The sequence below is a fragment of the Girardinichthys multiradiatus genome, chromosome 23 (assembly GCF_021462225.1).
Source record: "Girardinichthys multiradiatus isolate DD_20200921_A chromosome 23, DD_fGirMul_XY1, whole genome shotgun sequence".
NCBI lineage: Eukaryota > Metazoa > Chordata > Actinopteri > Cyprinodontiformes > Goodeidae > Girardinichthys > Girardinichthys multiradiatus.
Window position 1 is genome coordinate 12,330,398 of NC_061815.1, and position 21,081 is coordinate 12,351,478.

At 39.8% G+C, this 21,081-nt stretch overlaps 2 protein-coding genes across 2 annotated transcripts; one reads left to right on the forward strand and one right to left on the reverse strand.

Moving 5' to 3' along the window:
• Nucleotides 1-2,597: 2,597 nt before the first annotated feature.
• On the reverse strand, nucleotides 2,598-8,090 carry commd5 (COMM domain containing 5). Its single transcript, XM_047353774.1, has 7 exons — nucleotides 7,938-8,090; nucleotides 7,521-7,681; nucleotides 6,237-6,265; nucleotides 6,095-6,145; nucleotides 5,842-5,937; nucleotides 5,548-5,623; nucleotides 2,598-3,094 (listed from the first exon to the last, which is right to left on the reverse strand). Exons 1-7 carry the CDS (start codon nucleotides 8,056-8,058, stop codon nucleotides 2,993-2,995), a joined length of 636 nt encoding a protein of 211 aa, XP_047209730.1. The 5' UTR covers nucleotides 8,059-8,090; the 3' UTR covers nucleotides 2,598-2,992.
• Nucleotides 8,091-8,154: 64 nt separating this feature from the next.
• On the forward strand, nucleotides 8,155-20,467 carry fam199x (family with sequence similarity 199, X-linked). The gene is made up of 8 exons (XM_047353773.1): nucleotides 8,155-8,288; nucleotides 10,878-11,065; nucleotides 12,538-12,757; nucleotides 12,881-13,039; nucleotides 13,145-13,306; nucleotides 16,996-17,182; nucleotides 17,415-17,509; nucleotides 18,500-20,467. The coding sequence occupies exons 2-8, from the start codon at nucleotides 10,899-10,901 to the stop codon at nucleotides 18,671-18,673; spliced, it is 1,164 nt and encodes a 387-aa protein (XP_047209729.1). The 5' UTR covers nucleotides 8,155-8,288; nucleotides 10,878-10,898; the 3' UTR covers nucleotides 18,674-20,467.
• The last annotated feature ends 614 nt before the right edge of the window (nucleotides 20,468-21,081 follow it).

Consider the following 21,081-nt stretch of genomic DNA (forward strand, 5'->3'; position numbering starts at 1 on the left):
GGTCGGGGGGTGGACGGTTGGGCCAAAATTCCCTGAGAAAACCTTCTGGAAGGGCCTGTGGAGGTATTTTATTGCACCTTAAGTTAAAAGCACAACAACAGAACAGACGAGGAAATAAAATCAAGGTATTACTTTTTTATTATATTAATCTCTAGCCAAATTGATGGTGTTTGAAGCTTATAGTAGTGCTAGAATTAGAAATAGTTTATGATTAAAGTGTAAGAACTGCATTGAAGGGATTTTACTCTGAATGGGGGTCCTACATGGAAGAATAGTATCAGCTACCCTCCCTGTCAGTGGTATTTACTGCAGTCCCCAAATAAAGCCTGTTTGTTGAAGGCAATTCAAGTGTAGGTGTGAGTGTATGAGTGTGTGTGTGAGTGTGTGTGTGTGTGTGTGTGTGGATTACATGCAGCGGTCGGTCCACCAGTACCCATCTCAGGAACTGCTGGTAATATAGGTCAGGCGGTCTAGCCCGTGAACTCAATCCCGCACACAGACATACACGCTGACTGACATATACAGACAGACTGACACACATGGAGAAACAGACAGATTGACATATATGCAAAAGGGGACACTTGCAAAACCTTATGCAAGCAACAAACACACACATAGTCGGAAATGCAATTTACACACTCAGAGATCCTGACCTCACACCTAAAACTTGTGCTGTTTGAGATTTGTATGTTGGGCGAACTGCTGTCTGTGCAGCTGTCCTTGTCACAGACTGTCTGAACTTTGTATACCAGGTCGGAGCAACCAGTTACTATCACACAAGGTCTAACAGATGGAGGTTCATGCTAAGCATTTGAGTTGGGGACCTTGCATTACAACACATCTTGCAACAGTCATACACTAAGCCATACAGTACCTTCCAATACTATTAATATCCATTGAAAGTTTTCTTTACAATTGGCACAGTACAACAAACTTCAATATGGTTCTGGGGATTTTAATCTGGTAGACCAACACAGTAGCAAATAATTGGGAAGATGAAAGAAAAGGAAACGTTTTTTTCAATGTTTTTTTTTTACAGATAAAATCTGAAAAGTATGATGTGCATTTGTGACTGATTAATTGTATCTTATTTTTCTATTTATTTTCTTTTTATATGGACCTACCCGTGTTTTTGATAAAGTGAATTATTGTTAATATTTAGACCCTCCGAGTCAATGCTGAACCACCTTCATGTCTCTTTGCACATCTAGTAACTGACGTTTTCCCATTTTTCTTTGTAAAATAGCTAAAGCTCAGTTAGACAGTATGGAGAGCATCTGTGAAGACTAGCTTGATGCATGATCTAAACCATTCCATTGTAGCTCTAGCTGTATGTTTAAGGCCATTCTCCTGCTGGAAGGAGAGCCTCCACACCAGTCTCAAGTCTTTTGCAGACTCTAACAGGTTCTCTCCCAGGATTTTACTGTATTTAGCTCCATTCCTCTTCCTTTCAGCTCTGTTCCGCTTCCCTGTTGCTGCTAAAGAAAAATATCCCCACAGCATGATGCTGCCACCATCATGCTTTACAGTGGGGTTGTTTGTAAATACCAAGCGGTATTTTTAAAGAAAACTTATAAGCCCATGTGAGGCATTTTAATTTGTTAGAATTTTGTTTAGATAACAAATATACAACTATATAGAAACAATGATGTCACAAACACAAACCTAACCCTCAAAATGCCGGACGTGACATCAGCAAGAGTTAAGTAGATCCTCCATGCATCCTTCTTCATATTTGTGTAATTCATTGACTGAGTCACATTTCCAGATACAGTCTAGGTATAGTTACTGCAATATTTTCTGTGATGTTTATTGTATGGATGAATACTTTTCGACGCAGTTTTTTTTTTAAAGGAACATTTTAGATTGCACAAATCCAAAAATTGTTTCAGAAATCTTGAAGTTAATGTTTACCCAACTACTGTACTCTGCATGCATTAAAAAAAACTGATCGGGTCGGGCCCCAAAACAACCTGAAGCTCAGGGGCTTAGATTCTACTAAACCCAACCCTGTACACAGGCTTCTGCTACTCATAGAGGTGTAAAAGGTTTTTATGTCGGAGTTTATTAAGGCCATGTGTGCCTCTGAAGTAATCAAAACGTAATTTCATCGACTGCTACTCAACATTTTACAAATGATTACAAATGATTTACATTTTAGCAGATTAAAGACCTCTATTATTTAGTTCCGGATGGTTTGGGATCCAACTTTCAGAATATTTGTATTTTTAAAATGTTGATACAGAAATGAAGCTTAAGGGAATTAAACGATGTTATATAAAACAGTCAGTGGGTTGCCAGTTCAAATTCCTGTCCGTCTCATTTGTTGTGTCCTAGCCTGCTGATTGTGGTCAGAGGCCCAGTGTCACCGATTGTATGGCAGCCCCACTTCTGTCAGTCTGCCCCAGGGCAGCTGTGGCTACAATGTAGCCTATAGACTACACTGTCAGTAGACTACACTGACAGTGTAGTCTAAGACGACTGATTGTAGAGTGAGTCCTCGGACTTGAATACAATACAAGTGCAGGCCATTTATCATAATAAAATATGCAGTTTGCTTTGAAAATGATCCAAAAAAGGCCAGTACATCTCTTTTGTTTCGGTTCTATTGCAATTTTATGTATTAGTTTAAAAAAAAAAACCAACATTTTCAGTTTTATAATTGCATTTTACAAGCAGGTAAAAATGTTCAGTCTCAGGCAATATACATATCACCCTGTATTGGTCAACAATATGGTGAGTGTCTTCACTTGGTTTTGCCACAACACTCTTGTCACAAATCTCTAAGAACCAACAGTGTTCACATGTGTTAGTAGTTACTGTTTGGGGCAAAAGAAAATGTCTTTAAATATTGGCGGCTATTTAAAAAAAACAGTTGTAGTATGTTGGATGCCAACACAGTCAGAGCCCAAACTGAAGACAGGCAACTATAACATGTACAGAGCTCCAGTACTCCTTTAAAGAGTCCCTGAGATCAACGGTGGATTGCGGATCAGTCCTGGATCTTGAGAATGCTCTTTTTTTCCAAATCGTTCATTTCTTTAAGAATTAAAGCAACGTTGTAACGCAGCTCCTGGAATTTCAACACGGGGACCTGCATAAAATAACAAAACAAAAAAAACAAACAACAGCTCATGAAGTGTCAATGTAAGCTGAGCCATACATAATAAAGATGAATATGGAATAGTTAAGCCGTGGCGTTTTATCTGTATTCCCTTTCATGTGTCCCAGCAGGACAGGCTTCCAACAGAGAATAGAAGCCACCTTCTTTCCGATCTGCTCTCAGATCCCTTCAGCAGACAGATGAAACCACTGAGCGTGCACATCGGATGTTGTTGCTTCTAATCTTCCAATTCAGCTGTAATCTCATTGTATAACCACTGTGAGAGATGCACTGTACATCTGCAGCAGGAGCGCTTCCTGCCTGCCTCTGTCCATGTTAGAAGCCTAGTTTGTAAGCAGCTGTGGCAAAAAGCATTGATGCAGCTTCTAGTCTGTGATTAGAAAGCCTAAAACTGGAGTATAGTGCCCCCTGCTAAGTAAGACCAAACATTTCAACAGCTCACTCTACGAAATCTTCCCTAATTTCCCTAACTAATCCAATTTTGTACATTACATACAGCATTATCAATGAAATCAAGTGTTTTATTGAAACAAAGCTGCACTGCTTTGAGGGATTAGCCTTTAATTTTGCCCTAGGGTTTTTATGGACACATAAAAAAAAGCCACATCAAGGACACAGAAATGCAGTAGTTTATAGTATTATCTGTAAAAAGCATTAGAACAGATTAGGAAGAACTCTGTTGAAACGTATCGGAGGCCTGTGTGTGAGAATGGGTGAAAGATTAGGCTGCACTGAGCAAACGTTACTTCAGTTATTAGCCTGTGATCCTATTATGTAGCAGCAGACACAGACTAACATTAGTTTTTTGGCCCACAACCAGATTTCTTCAGCTTACAAGCTAAAAAAAGTGTGCTGCAGAAATAACACGAGTCTTGCAGACACCATCCATATGATCCCTCCTGCTTTCCGACACCTGAATGCAGCCTGGAGTCTCTTTAGTTTGCCACATTCCAGAAAATAAAAGCTGCACCACTCATCACACTAAACCTTTGTAAAACTTTGATCAGGGCTTTATTTAAGGCTTAAAAAGGGTATTTGATAAATTACAAATGTTTAACAATTTTCAGTTTGTATGAGGCCAAAAGGTTAGTTACATTTTAATGAAAACCAAAGAACAGATTCCTATAGGGTGCTTTGAGATGAATTATTTGACATTAACACAGCTGTACCTGGAGCTGTTTTCTTGGTAGAATTAATAATTCTCTTATAAAGTATTCATATCCCTTGAACCTTCCCATATTTTGTACAACTACAAACTTGATGTGCCTTGCAAAAATTATGCTGTGCACTTTGTAAAGTTAACTCTACAAAACATGGCGTGTTTTGATCACCCTTTCCAAAAATGTTGAAAATAAAGGAGTCTGTCTGTCATGTGACCCGCTGTGTGCGTTCCAGCTGCCTAGCTCATCTGAAGGTCACATTAAGTGTGTAGCTATTAAATCTGCAGACAGAGGGTGACCTCTGCACACTGTGCACATCAACATGCAATGTCCCACCACTCTGCATTTTCCAACCTCCGTTCCTGTTGTTACTAATAGTTTTCCCTGTGTTGTAATTGATTGTTGATTGAGGAATGTTTAGTAGCGAGGAAATATAATGAACGGACTTATTTCGCTGGTGACATCCAGTCACGGTACGATGCCGGAATTTACCAAGAGACCCATTCATTCCGAAATGAGCATGCCTAAATGCTGGATTTTGTACGCCTGTGGCCATGGAACTAATCCGAAACACCTGAATTCAATGATTTTAAGGGCTGACCCAATACATGTGCCAGTATAGTGTGTCTTTAGAAACAACTGATAATCTAGGTGTTGGATCAGCATATTAAGGCTGTTCTGCAGATACAAGTCATTGTCAGTGTCCAAAACATCATTGGTGAGTGCAACACATTCGCAATACTAACATAGAATATGTAAGACTGAGGAAATGTGGAACGTTTTACTGCATAAACATGGCACTGATTTAGGCAAACTATCAAACTGCGACTCAGTTTCTCCAAAATGTCTTTGAAACTGATATTGGGAACTATAAATCCTGATATGAACATTTATACATCTCCTTTGAAATCTACAGTCACACTATGAAGCGAAACTAAATAATATGCAGAGTTCTTCAGTATCTATGTCAATCTATGTCAAAATACACTTAAACAGCTTGTAAGACATTCACATCTTCCTCTGATCAGTTAAAGCTCCAACGTTTAACTCCAATCAGTAAAACAACTCATTCTCATTCAAATAACAAAAACTCCCACAAACAGAGAAGTGTGACGATCCTAACTGGCTACATTTAAGGAGACATTGCAAACCTGCACAGAATGCTTCGGTCTATTTGGATAAAGATCCAAAAGGCTAAACTGTAAGTGCATTTATGATGTATTTCAGGTGTGATATTGAAATGGCAATCAGTTAGTTCATTACCTCGAAGCGTTGAAAGCTCCCATCTGAAAGCTTCAGCTGCATAAGAACAGATGGCTGCAGGGCTCTGGCCAAAGAGCTGGGGGAACACAGAGACACAGCTTTGTATGATTATACACTGGTCATAAATCAATCAATATTCTAATTCTTTCAGTAACGTCAGAAAATCTTTGGCTTCTGGGTTTTCTTAAGATCTTATAGTCATACTATACATATATAGTCTTATAGACCTGCCACTGAACTATTTAGCCTTGTGTGAGAAGAGTCAGTCATAAATGTTAACAAAACCCACTTTACCTTGTAGAAATGGAAACATCCACTCTCCATTTAAACTCCTCCAGTGTGGGGAGGTGAGGATCATTCTGAGAGGAAGCCACTTCCAGAGCTGCACGTCTGCAAACACATGGAAGAGCTTAGCACGTACAGAAAACCGCACCAAATCGTGACAATGTTCTGACATACAGGTGACCCTGGAACTCAACGTTCTTGGGGGTCAACATGCAATCTAATGAGCAAATGTTTAAATCAAAACGCTGTAAATCCAACATACCGATTTCCAAAAACCACACTGGAGAAATCTATGATGAAGTCTTCTGGTATCCTTTTGACAAAAGAGTCCAGTGTTTGTGAAGGAAAGAATATAAATCATAAAACTATTTTCTGATGCTTGGAAACAAGATGAAAGTCCTTACCTAAGTTCTCTCAGATCTTCCTTAAATGTCTGAACAGAAACAAAAACAAACTGATAAGCTCCATGTCATTAACGCTGGAAATATTTACCAAGTTAAATCTGAATGTTAAGGTCAGCGGTGATCTATACATGCAGAGATGGGGGTAAAAAATGTAGTTCTATGCAGCACCAGATCTTCTCACACAATGTGAACTAAAACAGCCCAATACCTTTGCTTTCCATTCATATTTAATGACAAGACCACTGAGTTCAATCTATTTTAAATATGCTTGTAGGTGACAGACAACACAAAGAAGTGCATAATTGTGAAACGAATGGCACGTATTTAGTCAAATAAAAATCTGGAAAGTGGAAGTGCGTTTGGATTCACCTCTGGATTTACTCTGATACCTCTAAAAGAAAAATCCTTAGCTAAAAGTCACCTAACAAGTGAAATATTACTAAACAAACAACATGGGGAAGACCATAGAAAACCAGACAGTTCAGGGATAAGGTTATGCAGACATTTAAAGCAGGGTTGGGTTATTAAATGGTATCCCAAACTCTTAACATCTCATTGAGCACTGTTTAATCCATCATTGGAAAATTAGAAGATTATGATGTGTCCTGCAAACCTATCAAGACATAGACACACGCCTAAGCTGACAGGTCCAGCGGGACCTTAAACATACATCCAGAGGTACAATGGAAGGGTTTAGACCTGAGCACATGTATGTGTTCGAATGGTGCAGTCAGGGTCCAGAATCTAAATCTAGCAGAGAACGTTTTGAAAGACAAATAAAATGATGTGTCTGTGCTCACAGCCCAATCTGACTGAGCTTGGGCTACTTTGCAAAGACTGTGCAAAATGTACAGTCTTTAGATGTGCAAAGCTGATAGACATACCACCAAAAGAATTGCACTTGCAATCACAGGAAAGGTGCTTCTACAAAGTACTGACTCTGTGGAAGTTTCTTTTTACTTGTACTTAAAAAAAATTTTTATGTCACTTTAAATCCTATTAAAGACATGGATGTTTGTGGTAGTGATGTCAAAAAATGTGAAAAAGTCCACTCTGCATACAGTATATTGTGTTGAATAGGTGATCTTTGGCCATTTCAGCTTGATAAGATCATATGTGAACTTAGGCACCATTGTTTCTGAGCCTGTCATTCCAAGTCTTTTCTTTGTATTAAGCTTTCACTGCAGCTACGCTTAGAATAGTGTTCACTGATACTTTATCTTAGAAGTCGTTTTTGTGTGACTGAAACTCAATCCATAACAGCTTCATCTGTGTGCTTCTCACCTCCTGTTTAAGTAAGGATGTTGGGATGCGGATGGCCTCTGAGAGCACTCTGTGCATCCCTGCGATGATGTGACTGAGCCTCTCTTGTGGGATGACACTGCTTTCAGCAATTGACTTCATTACCTCTCTGCAGTCTTTTCCTTCCAGAGCACTGACCACAGCTGGACACAGAAACAACATTAAATCATGCTCATTTCCCCTCCGAGTCAGTTTCTGGACCGTCTGATTGGTTCCTGCAAAGCTGTTTGACTTTTCTAAATCTATATTAGGAACTAAAGACATGAGTTATGATGTTTATTTTACAACATCTAATAACACAGCTGTATAGAAAAGCATACTAAAGAACATTTTATAAATCTGAAAGCTGTTTTACAAAGACTGTCATAGTTACGTTGTTTCAAATGGTATATTATTTACCTTTGAGTAGTTTTCTAAACAACTCTTGATCCACATCCTTCAGATTTTTCGACATTGACTCTATTTCTGGTGGTATTCTGCCTCCCAGGAAGCTAGAGTCCTTTACGTTGCTTGAAGACATGGCTGAATGTGCCCTTGGTTGAGAAAAATGCAGAAGGAATGGAAACAATGAAAAGCAATCCTTTTATTTATGCTACCTTCTGTTTACGTGATAGCTTCCGGTTTCAGGTCACATGCCTTCGTGACATCTCGCGCTCTCTGGAGTCTCGCGAGCACAACTTAATTTTCGTCAGAAAAGAAAGGATTAGCAAATGGAGGAGGCAAACATGGTCGCTGTTTGAACGCTAAAAGGTTTGTATTTGGATGTTTGAGTTTTTAGGGAACAAACGTTGTTTTGTTTTGTGTTTAAATTCATTACTGTACAGAGTCCTTTAGCTATCGTTGTGTTGTTTGGCAGCCGCTACGTAGACAGTTGAAAGAATAGCATCCAGCTAATGGTGTTAGCTGGATGCGGTGTTTTTGTTGTCGTAGGCTTAACGTTATTGTTGGCTTATCTAAACAACGATTTAAAGAAACTAACACCTTGTTTATAAAAGCTAGGTACTGTAATTAATGTGCTTATGGGTCAATAGTAAAGAATTCCGTAAAATTCAATTTATTTATATGGCAGCAATTCACAACACGTGTCTGAAGGCACTTTGCGAACTCAATTCAATGGACTCATACGGATTCCAAGTGAAGTAATTGCTCCTAGTTATCAAACTATGCAGTCAAATTCAGTTTATTTATTTCTTTAAAGCGCAAAGGATGCCTATTGCCCCTTTTTCACTAGCTCCATTTAGCCAGCCTCCACTACACTCGGTGGCCTGCTTTACTGTTTTTTTCTGTACTGGTACCTACTTTTTTTGGTTCCTGGTCCCGGACCAGCTACTGGGAGGCTGAGTAGGGACTACATGTGACGTGACCAGACTGTTGTTCACTGATTGGCCATGGGACCAGGAGAAATGAGAAGGTTTATGCTGAGGTAGTGCTGGGAAAAGTTAATAAAACTCAAGAGCGACTACTGTAATATTAAGGACCACATTTGCAGGAGCGGTTAAATTGAAATATAATTTTACTATTTACAAATCAGACACTGCCTGAAGGCTGCAAGAAAAGGGAACAGGACATCATGTTAGCTTTTTGAATTACACACAGAGGGGGGCGCTGTATTTAATGTTCTATATCAGCTGATCACACATATAATCAGCACAAAAATGTTCCCCCAAACCACGCAGTACCCAGAGTTCTCACCAGGAATTTTTATGAGCGTAGCGGAGGGGAGATACGAGAAAAGATTTTCTTCTCCAGGCTCGTCATATCATGCAGTTTATACCCACCCTTCGAAGCTGGCATGATTTTACAAAGCTTTACTGTTAGCGGTCGCATAGGGTGAAAGGAAGCGAGAACAGACTCGACGCTTGCGGCCGATACGCTTATAAAAAATGAGCGTATCAGCCTAAATTTCAGCATAGCAGTGCAGGAGGAGGGAGCAGGCAGAGAGCGGCTGCCCGAAATCAAACTGCCTGTATCGGATCAAACTGGAGGAAGACCCCGCTGAATCCGCAGAGCGGGAATATCCAATATCCAACCTAAAACAAATTTTACCACGGTCAAAAATATGCGGTTTTGTGCTTTAAAGTCCTTTATTTTTTAAGAAATGTATTTTACGCTTCTTTACTGACAACATTTTATAATAGCAAATTTTTTTTAATTGTAAGTTTAGAGTTTTAGTAAAGGTATTTGCTGCTGCTCTCCCAGACAAAAAATAATTATTCATAAAGTATTTGCACTGTGATCCAAAATAATCATGATTACAATACAAATATTTAATTGACAAAATAAGAACAACGAAATGTGAAAATTAGAAATGCACTGATAAGGCTTGTCCTTGCCTGTACCGATAATGACTGATTCTGTAATGAGAAAAAATCTACAGCAGGTTCTTTGCTAGAATAAATGATGTCAAATACAACAAAGTAATACAATACTATTAAGGTAATTGCTCTAATCAATTTTTACATATTCTACAGAACATTCCTATAAAAATAACATTGTTATTAATGCTTTCCTCATTCTTTATGTATCTTTATCTATGTATGTAAATCTGTCTTTCTGTCAACATCTTTCTATCTTCATTTATCCATTTCTCTCCATCTCTCTATCTTTATCTGTTATATATGTATAGGGATGGGTACCGAATATGGTACTTTTATTGGGACCGACCAAATTCCGTCGGTACTACCGAGCACCGACTCGTGTAAAATCAAACGGTACCATGTTTCGGTACCTAAGGGCATCATTGTGACACTGAGGGGGTAGAAGAAGGGCGATTTTCCATGCCAAACATAAACACTGCATTGCACCCTCAAGAACATAATATCATCAACAAAGCATGGCTGACAGAAAGAGCTTGAAAGTATGGCTCCACTTCTCAAAATGTGATGCAGATTGTGCTCGCTGCAATATTTGTGATACGAAGTGCAAGGCCAGGGGCGGGAATACTTCTAATCTGAGGAAGCACCTGGTTAATCACAAGACTTTTGTCAAGGCTGAAGAGTGCACAATTTTCATCAGCCTCAGATCTACAGCTACAACTCCTGCATTCAGCAGCGTTAGCACGCCTGCATCCGTTATCGACTTATCGACTGCAGCCAGTAACTCCTCCAATGTAACAACAGGGGAAACACTGGAAGCACTAGTTTAGCCAAGCACATCTGAAGGTTGTCTGAGGGAAACTTTCCTCAAAATGGTCGAGTTTGCACCTGAGTATTTAGAGCCTTGCAAGTATGACCTAATCATCTAGCACGTAGTTCGGTCCCAGGTCAGAATAGGACCTAGGAATGTCTTTACAAACAACACATGTTTATTGCAGATTTGCTTCTCTCTGTCATGCATCAGGTGCAGCGAGTACAGCCAAACATGTCTGAATCTCTGTATGAGAAGTTTCTGGCTCCAGAGGAACCTTTCCCTCTCCTCTCTCAAAGAGCCAACCTCAGTGATGTGGGAACCCTGGATGTCAGTGAGTTCAGCTGTCATCTGTCATCTTGTCACAGAACGGACCCTCTACACCGTTTCCACAGCAACAGGTGAGCAGGAAGTGCATCTGGGCTACCTACTTGTTGAAGCACTTTCCTAACAATCACATGACTGTCATATAAGTAAGAATATGAATATCTAGGCAGAATTTTATGTTTTACAAACATGTGATATAGGATGGCTTTGTGCATAGTGTGTATCTATTCGTACAGTATGGTACAATAGGTGAGGCAGGAATAGAGTCCTACTGAGTAAAAGCATTTTTGTTCATTTAATATACTCTTTATCCATATTGTGGGTAGGTATCTGCTGCCTTTTCTAAGGTGTAGATGCTGGTACCACTATGGATTGACACGTCGGTACACTGATTGGTTGTATGTAGGTCTGGACACACATGGTGAGTGGTTGTCCTCTGAATGGCCCAGAGATGGGTTAAAGGCTGGCTCCTAGCTCCATCTGCAGCAGAGGAAGCACATCTGATGCCAGATTGTTACACTTTAAACCTAGCAATGATTTCCACCTGAAACTGGAATTCATGTATTTTATTTTCCTCACAAGAATAATTAATGCCATCTGTTTACAACCAAGCTATTGAGCAAGGTAGTTCGTTATTAATTCTGCATTAATCTTGGAACTCGCATGTATTTTGTGTTTATCAAGAGCCTTAAGGTAGATTCAATGATTGTACTTGTATCTTTTCATTGGCTCTGGGTTTGTGCTGTGTGCACTAATTTGAGTTTACAATTTTACCATAGTTGTTTGTTTCTAACTAGAATCCAAACAAACCATAAGAAGGGATATTCAGCCTCAGGCCTCATATAGTAAATTATGTTACTTGAGATATTTTTAAAATGTAGTTCAAGAAGTTCCAGCCACAGTTACTGGCCTTTCGAGAGTGGTATACAAGAGAAATGATATAACATTTACTTTAAAAATGTAGTCTACAACAGCTATTACAGTTTTAATGTTGTGGTTCACAGTTAACAGTTTCGTGTAGTAGTGAGAGGCCTGTTTTCCAGCTGTCAATAAAAATCTCATTACATAACATGCATAACGTGTATCAATATGGTAGTTGATATTAGTGGTTCTTGGCTTTATGATCTAAACACATTAGGAGGGTGTGCTCTGAAAGAGCAGTGGCAAACGAGAAACGGCTAAGAATGATTAGAGGGTATTTTTATTATTGTTTATTGCATTACTAGCTGAATGCTACATCATTCATTTTGAGTTTGTGTATGTTTGGCTTGATTTCTATTGTAAAGTGGAGCTATATAAATAACTAATAAAGCAAATAGTGAAGCGCTAGATTATTTATTTTAATGTCATGTGATTTCATTCATTTTTAAACTATTTACTTGTGATTTAATCTTTCTACACATGCTACTGCCAGATGTTAGTGTGTTGTCTGGATCAACAGATGGATACTTTCTCTTAACGATATTCACCTGGCTGAAAATATGTCGCATTGTAACATTAGGACTTCCATAGGTTCATGTTAAAGTCCATTGACTCTTCTGTGCAGGTGGAACCTCACATCCTGTGGGACCAGCGTGGCCAGCTCAGAGTGCAGCGAGGAGCTCTTCTCCTCTGTGTCTGTCGGGGATCAGGATGACTGTTATTCCCTGCTGGATGACCAAGAACTAACGTCCCTGGATTTGTTTCCGGAGGGCAGTGTTTGCAGTGACGTCTCCTCTTCTATCAGCACATACTGGGACTGGTCTGACAGTGAATTTGAGTGGCAGGTAGGTTTTAGGAGGTCTTTTTTACCTGTTTAACTATTGATTTTCTTGTCTTTGCAGTTTTAAAAGTTGTTTTCCTCATTTGCCATCTTTACAGTTCTTATTGGATCTTTGTTTTCCTTCCAGTTGCCAGGAAGTGACATTGCCAGTGGCAGTGATGTCCTTTCTGACATAATCCCAAGTGTACCAAGTTCACCGTGTCTGTTCTCCAAGAGAAAACTAAAGTCCCACCCTCATCGCAACCTGGATGAACTGCCTTGGAGTGCCATGACTAATGATGAACAAGTAGGCAAAGCCAAAACACCTTTCTGGTTTGCAAAACAGAGCTAAAAAAGCTTGGGCTGTCAGTCAGTTGGAACAAAAGTCAAACTTGTTTGTTGTCACCCCCAGGTGGAGTACATAGAGTACTTGAGTCGGAAGGTCAGCACAGAGATGGGCCTGAGAGAGCAGCTGGACATTATCAAGATCATTGATCCTTGTGCTCAGATCTCTCCCACTGACAGCGAGTTCATCATCGAACTCAACTGTCTCACTGACGAGAAACTCAAACAGGTGAGCTACACTCTGAAACACTTAGTAGAAGAACACACGAGTTAAAGCTTCTTTTTTCTCATACTTGCAAAAACACTTAAGCATAAGGGTTTTCATTAAATAATCCCAAAATAATCTAGGTAATTTATTTGGGAAAATCAAACTGTGAGGAAATGTAAGAAACACTGTACACCAAAGACTCACTCATGGTTGTTTACATATAAACAGCAGTTTTAGTAAAGGTGCATTCACACCAGGAAAGTCCTGTCCGCTTGTTTGGTCCGGACTTTATGTTTTTTTGTTTGGTGCGGTTTGCTTTCACATTGTACTTTTTGCAAGTGAACTATTATGCTCGTACATTATTTGCCACGGTCGACAGGTTAACAAACCCTCCTGTAACTGTAGCATCTGAACTCCACTCTACCAGGGCCTGCAATGAATTTGATAAATTCTTTACTGAAAAAACCCAAAATATCAGAGGGGCAGTCAGCACATCCACATCAACTCCAGTACCAATGTTGTCTCCAACTAGAAATGATTTTGACAAAATTTCCCAATTTCACCAAATAAATGACATAAACTTAGAAGAAATCGTATACCAACTAAGTTCTTCTTCCTGCTGTCTCGATCTTTTACCTACAGATTTCCTTAAGAAAGCTTTGCCTGTAATAACATCTGATTTAACACATATAATAAACACATCCCTTTTGTCAGGTGTTTTCCCCCAGGCCCTGAAAACAGCAATTATCAAACCTCTATTGAAAAAGAGCAACTTGGACAAGCTGCTACTACAGAACTACAGACCTATATCAAACCTCCTCTTCATCAGTAAGATTATTGAAAAAGCTGTGTTTCAGCAGTTAAACAACTTCCTAACAATGACCAACCGCTTCGATGTCTTCCAGTCAGGCTTCCTCCTCACCACAGTACACAGACTGCTCTTGTCAAGGTGTTCAATGACATCCGTATAAATGCAGACTGTGGAAGAACCACAGTGCTGGTATTATTGGACTTTAGTGCAGCATTCAACACTGCTGATCACTGCATTTTATTAGAGCGCCTGGAAAACTGGGTCGGCCTTTCTGGTACAGCATTCAACTGGTTTAAATCCTACTTGAAGGACAGGGACTTTTTTGTGTCAGTAGGTAACTTTACATCAGAGACCACAAAAATCACATGTGGCGTTCCCCAAGGGTCCATCCTAGGGCTCCTCCTATTCAATATCTACATGCTCCCCCTAACTCAGATTTTAATACACAACAACGTAAGTTATCATAACTATGCAGACGACACACAGCTATACGTTACGACGTCACCAGGTGACTATGAACCCATTCAAGCGCTGGGTAAATGCTTAGAAGAAATCAATGCATGGATGGGCCAAAATTGTCTTCTGCTGAATCAAAACAAACTGAAGTAACAATCTTTGGACCAAAGGAAGAGCGTTTAAAGGTTAGCACACAGCTTCAGTTAATACAGCTAGAAACCACCAGTCAGGCTTGAAAGCCTGGGTGTAGTGATGGACATCAGACCCTGAACCTTCAGAAGCACATAAAGACAGTAACAAGGTCAGCCTTCTATCACCTTAAGAACATCTCCAGGATTAAAGGATTAATGTCTCAGCAGGACCTTGAAAAACTAATTCATGCGTTCATCTTTAGTAGAATTGATTACTGCAACAGTGTCTTCACAGGTCTCCCTAAAAAGTCGATCAGACAGCTGCAGTTGATCCAGAACGCTGCTGCCCACGTCCTCACTAGAACTAAGAAAGTAGAGCACATCACCCCGGTTCTAAAGTCCCTACACTGGCTCCCTGTAGCTCAGAGAATAGAGTTTAAAATACTTCTGTTAGTCTATAAATCACTGAATGGCTTAGCACCAAAATACATTACAGACTTGTTGTCAGTGTATCAATCACCCAGACCTCTCAGGTCTTCTGGCTCAAATCTACTCTGCATACCCAGAACCAGAACCAAACATGGAGAAGCAGCTTTTAGTTCTTATGCTCCACTAATCTGGATTTGCTTTATTTATTTAATTGCTTTAAATCAAGGTTAAAAACGTATTTGTTTAGAGTGACCTTTCAATGTGTTATCTAAACATTATTAAAGTTTTCAGTCCAATTTTCCTTTCATCTTCTTACCCATCATTCTATTCTCTTTATTTTATTTTTATATATATATTTTAATTACCTCTGTTGTTTGATTTTCTGTATCATTGTAATGCTTTTCCTTATGTACAGCGCCTTGAGTGCCTTGTTGCTGAAAAGCCCTATTTAAATAAACTTTACTTGACTATTACTTGTAAACAACGCGGATGACAGTCATTGCTCCCATTGGACAGAAATGACGGGGGCAGGACACAGCACAGATCCGGAAATGTAGAAAAACAACTGTGGCGGGCAGCACCACTGTTCTGCATATCATTACAGCTGGAATATTATTGTGAGGGTGAAGAGCAGCTCATTCAACACATTTAGTGACGCTCTATTTATAATTTTGGAACCCCGTCGGAGAATGCGAGCTGCAATCCGAAAGAGATGACATGCACTGTGTGCCCTGTCCCACAACACGCCGGTAGCAGCGTTGCTAAGCAACATACAGCTGATCAGGTGTGATTTCAGTACAACGTACACCTTTGCTACCAGCTACGGTGGCTTGTTAAGTCCAAAGGGACGTACGTTTTTTTTGTAGATGGGTCGAATCGGGACCAGTTCATATTCAGACCATAAGCGAACCGCACCAGAGTCTGGTTGGAAGCGGACCAAGACCACCTCAAAAGGTGGGTCTCGGTCCGGACCAGGGTTCCCTTAAGTCTATTCACACCTGCACAAAAGGTCCGAACCAAGGGTGGAAACGAACTCTGGTCCGTTTAAAGCGGACCAAAGGTGGCAGGTGTGAATACACCCTAAGACTGTATGCTCTCACAGTTTTCATCCATATCACCCCCATTAACAGTAGATGAAGCATAAATATGAATACATTCTGGGTACGCAGACATGGAACAAGTAGAAATAGTGTGAAAACCTTGCTACTCTATCATAGCTGCACCACAGAGTAACACTACGAACCCGTTCAATCGTTTAAGGTCCGCTCACAAAGTGGTTTATGATCAAGCAATCAAGGAGGAAAGAGAAAAGCCACTCGACTCCTGCTTCAACTTCACAGACATCCATTCAGGCCGCCCTTTACAACGCGACCAAATATTCAACCAGCTCCCAGAGACACAGAAATAAACGCAATCACTTTTTTTCTCGCCAAAGACCAGTGCCTGTCGTGAAGGTGTCGTAAAGGACGTGGCCACAGCCCGATAATTCACTGCCACGACGCGCCTGTGGTAAAGCCGCACCACGGAGCCATATATAAGCCTCACGCTTCATTTCGTTGACGCTTATTTCAAAATGAAAATGAAGTGTCTCCAGAAATCAAATTTCCCAGAAGATATTTGCACTTTATTTGTTGGTCAAGACAATGTTTCACTTTATTTGTCAATTTTTTTCAAAAATGTTTGAAATCCTAAGGAAAACGTTACTAACATGAATTTATTGAACATGAAAAATGGCTGTTAAACAAAGTTAATGAATAATCTTGTCAAATACTCGAGATCTCAATTTCAATCAAAATAATCACGATTTATAATTTTTGCAAAAATCAAGCAGCCCTAGTTTGCTGTTTTGTACAAAACAATCTTCACCTGTGTGATGTCATCAGGTGCGTAGCTACATCAGGGAGCACAGTCCCAGGCTGAGAGCCTGTAGCACCAGGGAGGGCTGGAAGAGGAGCAGCCACAGCAGTGCCAGCACAGGTGGGGTCAGCGGAGTCAGCAGCAGCAGCAACGCCAGCATGGTGAGCTCTGCTAGCTCCTCCACAGGCTCTACAGCCTCCAACTCCGTGGCAGGTAAGACCCAACCAGGACATAAAAATGGATAACGCTCTAATCTGATTTTTTAAAGCTACAGTCTTAATACTGCAACATTTATAACTGCGATTCCTTTTTTTCTGAACATATTTAACTTGATAGTACAATATTCTTAACCTTCTGTATATCTTCTCTATATTTATTTTTGATCAGAGCTGTTTTAATTTCTTTGTAAGATCTTTTCTAAAAGCACTTTATGCTCTTCCTTCAGGCGGTACAGCCTCAGCCTGCAGTGGAAGCAACATCAGCAGAGCTCACAGTGATGGCAACCTTTCAAGTGCTGCTGAACGGATTAGAGACTCTAAGGTGAGAAACATTTGTATTTTCAATACAGCATTTCAAAAAAAATATATATATATATTTGTACTGTTTAGAAGTTTACACTTTGTCATGTTACAACCACCAGCTTGAATAAATTCTATTGGCGTTTTACGTGATACACAAACATAAAGTAGTGCGTAATTGTGAAGTAGAAGGAAAAGGATATATGTTTTCAAAGGTTGTCACAAATAGGAATCTGAAAAGTGTGGCATGCACATGAATCCCAGGAAAATACATTAAAGTTGGTGGTTGCAACACAGAAAAATGCGAAAGGGTCAAGTGGTATACGCTTTATGCAGCATTCTGAATGAGCCACCCTATAAATTTCATGCTACATAAATGAAAAAATAAAGGAATTTATTTATTTTTTACTTAAGTAGTATATAATTTTCATTTTAATTAAGAAGTTCTGATAGTGAGACGGGGATTTCTCAAAAGATAAGACTATAAAAGGAGATTCAATTTAAAAAAAAAAAGTTTTATTTTTAGATCTTACTTAAAATGGCATGTTGTTAGTTATTGAATCTTTATTGGTATTACACCAATCAGGCAGTTCTTATGATGGTTCACCGGGGTTTTCACATGTTTTCACTGAGTTTTTGACAAGTTCTCGTCTGTGATGAACTGCAAGCTTTGTGGTTGATTTCAAAGCTCTTTCAATCACCCTAATCTTTAGCTCCCCCCACAGATTATCAGATTAAAGTCGGCACGCTGACTTGGCTTCTCCAAAATGTTTATATTACTACCAGTCAGAAGAAACATGTTAGTAAAATTAAGATGACTTTAAACTTAAATCTGCCAGGGGTATGAATAGTTCAGGGCTTAACTGTATATAAATATGGTATACCAATTTGTGAATGTAACGTTTTTGTCTAATTTCTCCCTATAGACAGGACTCCATGGACCTGGGGGTGATGCCAGCTGTTAATTTGAACATCATGCATGTCCAGGACTCACCTCTGTTTTCTCACACAGAAACGATCAAAGCAGCGCAAGCTCCAGCAGAAAGCCCTCCGCAAGCGTCAGCTGAAAGAACAGCGGCAGGCGCGCAAAGAACGCCTGAGTGGCCTGTTTCTGAACGAGGAGGTGCTTTCGCTACGGGTGACTGAGGAGGACGATCACGGAGATGACCTGGACATACTGATGTGACACCAGTGAATCAATCAGTGCTCCCTCTAGGCTTGCAAGCTTCTGCCTGATCTGATGCTTTAGAGTTCGTAGACCACACTCACCCTCATCTGGCTCGCTTTGAGCTCTCACGGGGCTTTTAAAGCATTTTGTCACAGTAATGTGCTCGGCAGTGTTTGCTTCTATTAGCCTATGACTTAGCTGGACATATTACAGAACATGCTATTGCTTCTACTGTCACCTGCTGCAAGGTATCATGCTAATCGCTGTAATAAAGCTCAAATGCTGCTGATGCTTTGAGAAGATGCTGATCTCAGTGTAGCCTGATTAGAACTAGAGGCTCATGTTGCACCAGCTTCCATACATTTGACAAGATGACTAATTATCTGCTGCTGCTACTAAAATCATAACAGACTAGAGGACAGATCAGGAATCACTTTTTATTTTCCAAGTAATGCTCCATAAAAATATTTCCATTCTTATTTCTTTAGCATTTCTAAATCAGGTCTTCTTTATGTGACACACTTGGGTTACAGCAGTAGGAATACATTTCTACACGATGTTTTGAGATATGAATATAGACTCTTTGCAGTCTTGGTTGATCTTACTGTAAATGTGAGTGTTTTATATTTATATGGATTTTGAGCTGTCACATTTAGCGGTTTTTGTTTGTCAGAGCAGAAAACTAACAGTTATCCTTTGGAGAGGTTTCAGATGTGAAAGGAAGTGAGCTGATCTGTCTTTCTATGCGCTGAGTGTTTTGGCCTCATTTTACCAAGGCTTAAAGGGAGCACTGAAAGCCTGCATGTTTAAATCACTGCCCACACAGAACCCCTGTGTGGGCCAGTAATTATTACCCTGCGTCTCGCTTTATTTTCTATCCTACACTTATTAAAACAGCTCATCTGTGTTGTAAATACTACATCTAATGTCCTGCTTAGGTGGTGGCATCAACTCAGTTTGCTCTCTTTTTGTGATCAGTAAAGTTATTGGTTATCTCAGCTTAAAGCCTTTATTGTTGTCCTTTACTTTGCTTATTTGTGGCATTTCATCACATTTTTAAACTCAGATGTTTGTTTTTGGGTGATCACGCCGAATGATTTGACCCCTAGTTGGAGTCAAATCTTATTTTACTATTGCCCCTTTTCCATAGGCTGGTCTGCTCCACTCCACTCAGCTTATTTTGCTTTTCCGGCCCAATATTCTTGATACCTGCTCATCAGCATGTCCCATGTGGGCTGAGCAGCAGGAGTTTGGGCTTCAAGCCATAACTCCATCCGTCATTTTCAATGGAAACACTATAGATTTATTGTGGAGTGGAGCTGTGCGGTGCTAGAACCATGAATGGAAAATATGCATGATGTTAAACTGGAGCTGATTCGTTAATTTAAGAATCCACATCTACTTTGTTGTTATATTTCAACTCAACAAAATGTTGATGTGATGCCACAAAAACAGCCTTTTTGGGAACTGAAGCTAACCTAATTGTTCTCATCCTTTGAGATTTAGCTGCTTTGTATTTTATAGTTTTGTTTTTTTCTCATTAAGTTGTGACTCTTTCACTGCTGAGCTGTAATGTGTTAAACCACTGCAGTTACTGGCACAAAAGCCTGCTGTTGTTTTAAATGTACTGTTCATATATAAAGATAGAAATTACAACAGTTATGTTTAAAAACAGGTTTATGTCTTCTGTAGCATTGAAATATTAAGAGTCTATTTTGGAAATTGAAATAATTTTGAAACAAGTGTGATTAAAATAAAGTTTGTGTGAATAAGGTACCAAAAACTGCTGAAAATAAATTAGCTTAAAAGCGATGAAGTCTGGGTTACCGTCTTACTCTGAGGATAGTCAGTCTCAACAGTGCCCTCTGCTGGCGACTCCTGGAGTTCTGAGTGGAGTCAGCGATGTCCAGAAACTGGAATGTGAAATTACTGCTGGATTATCACCAGCATGCAGGGCCTCTTGTACATACACCGAGCAGTTGGTAAGGGATCTTTTATGGTGGCAATAAAAGCCGATTTTTAAAGCAATATTCTTGGCCTCCGTTTTACTGACCAGGAGATAAACTACGTACAGCATCTTGTTTTTGAAGCAATGGCCCATGGGGGTTTTCAGCTTCTGCTCATAGCTAGCTAGTGTTGGAGTTGTCCTCCTAAACTCCTGCGTGTTCGTTTATTTGGTCAAAGCATCTTAATTCTGCACGAGAAAAACTAAACTTAAATGTCTGTAAGAAAACAAAACACGGACAAGAGGTTGAAGCTGATTCACCCGGCCGGGGAAGAGAGATGCTGCATCTGTGTAGTCAGGAACACATCTGTTTTTCTCTCCCCTGCACCGTTCTTTTATTGAAAACACACATACTACAGGAAATATACATTTTACATTTGTTGTGCAGCCCTTCTCAGTTTTCTCACACATTCTTTTGCTG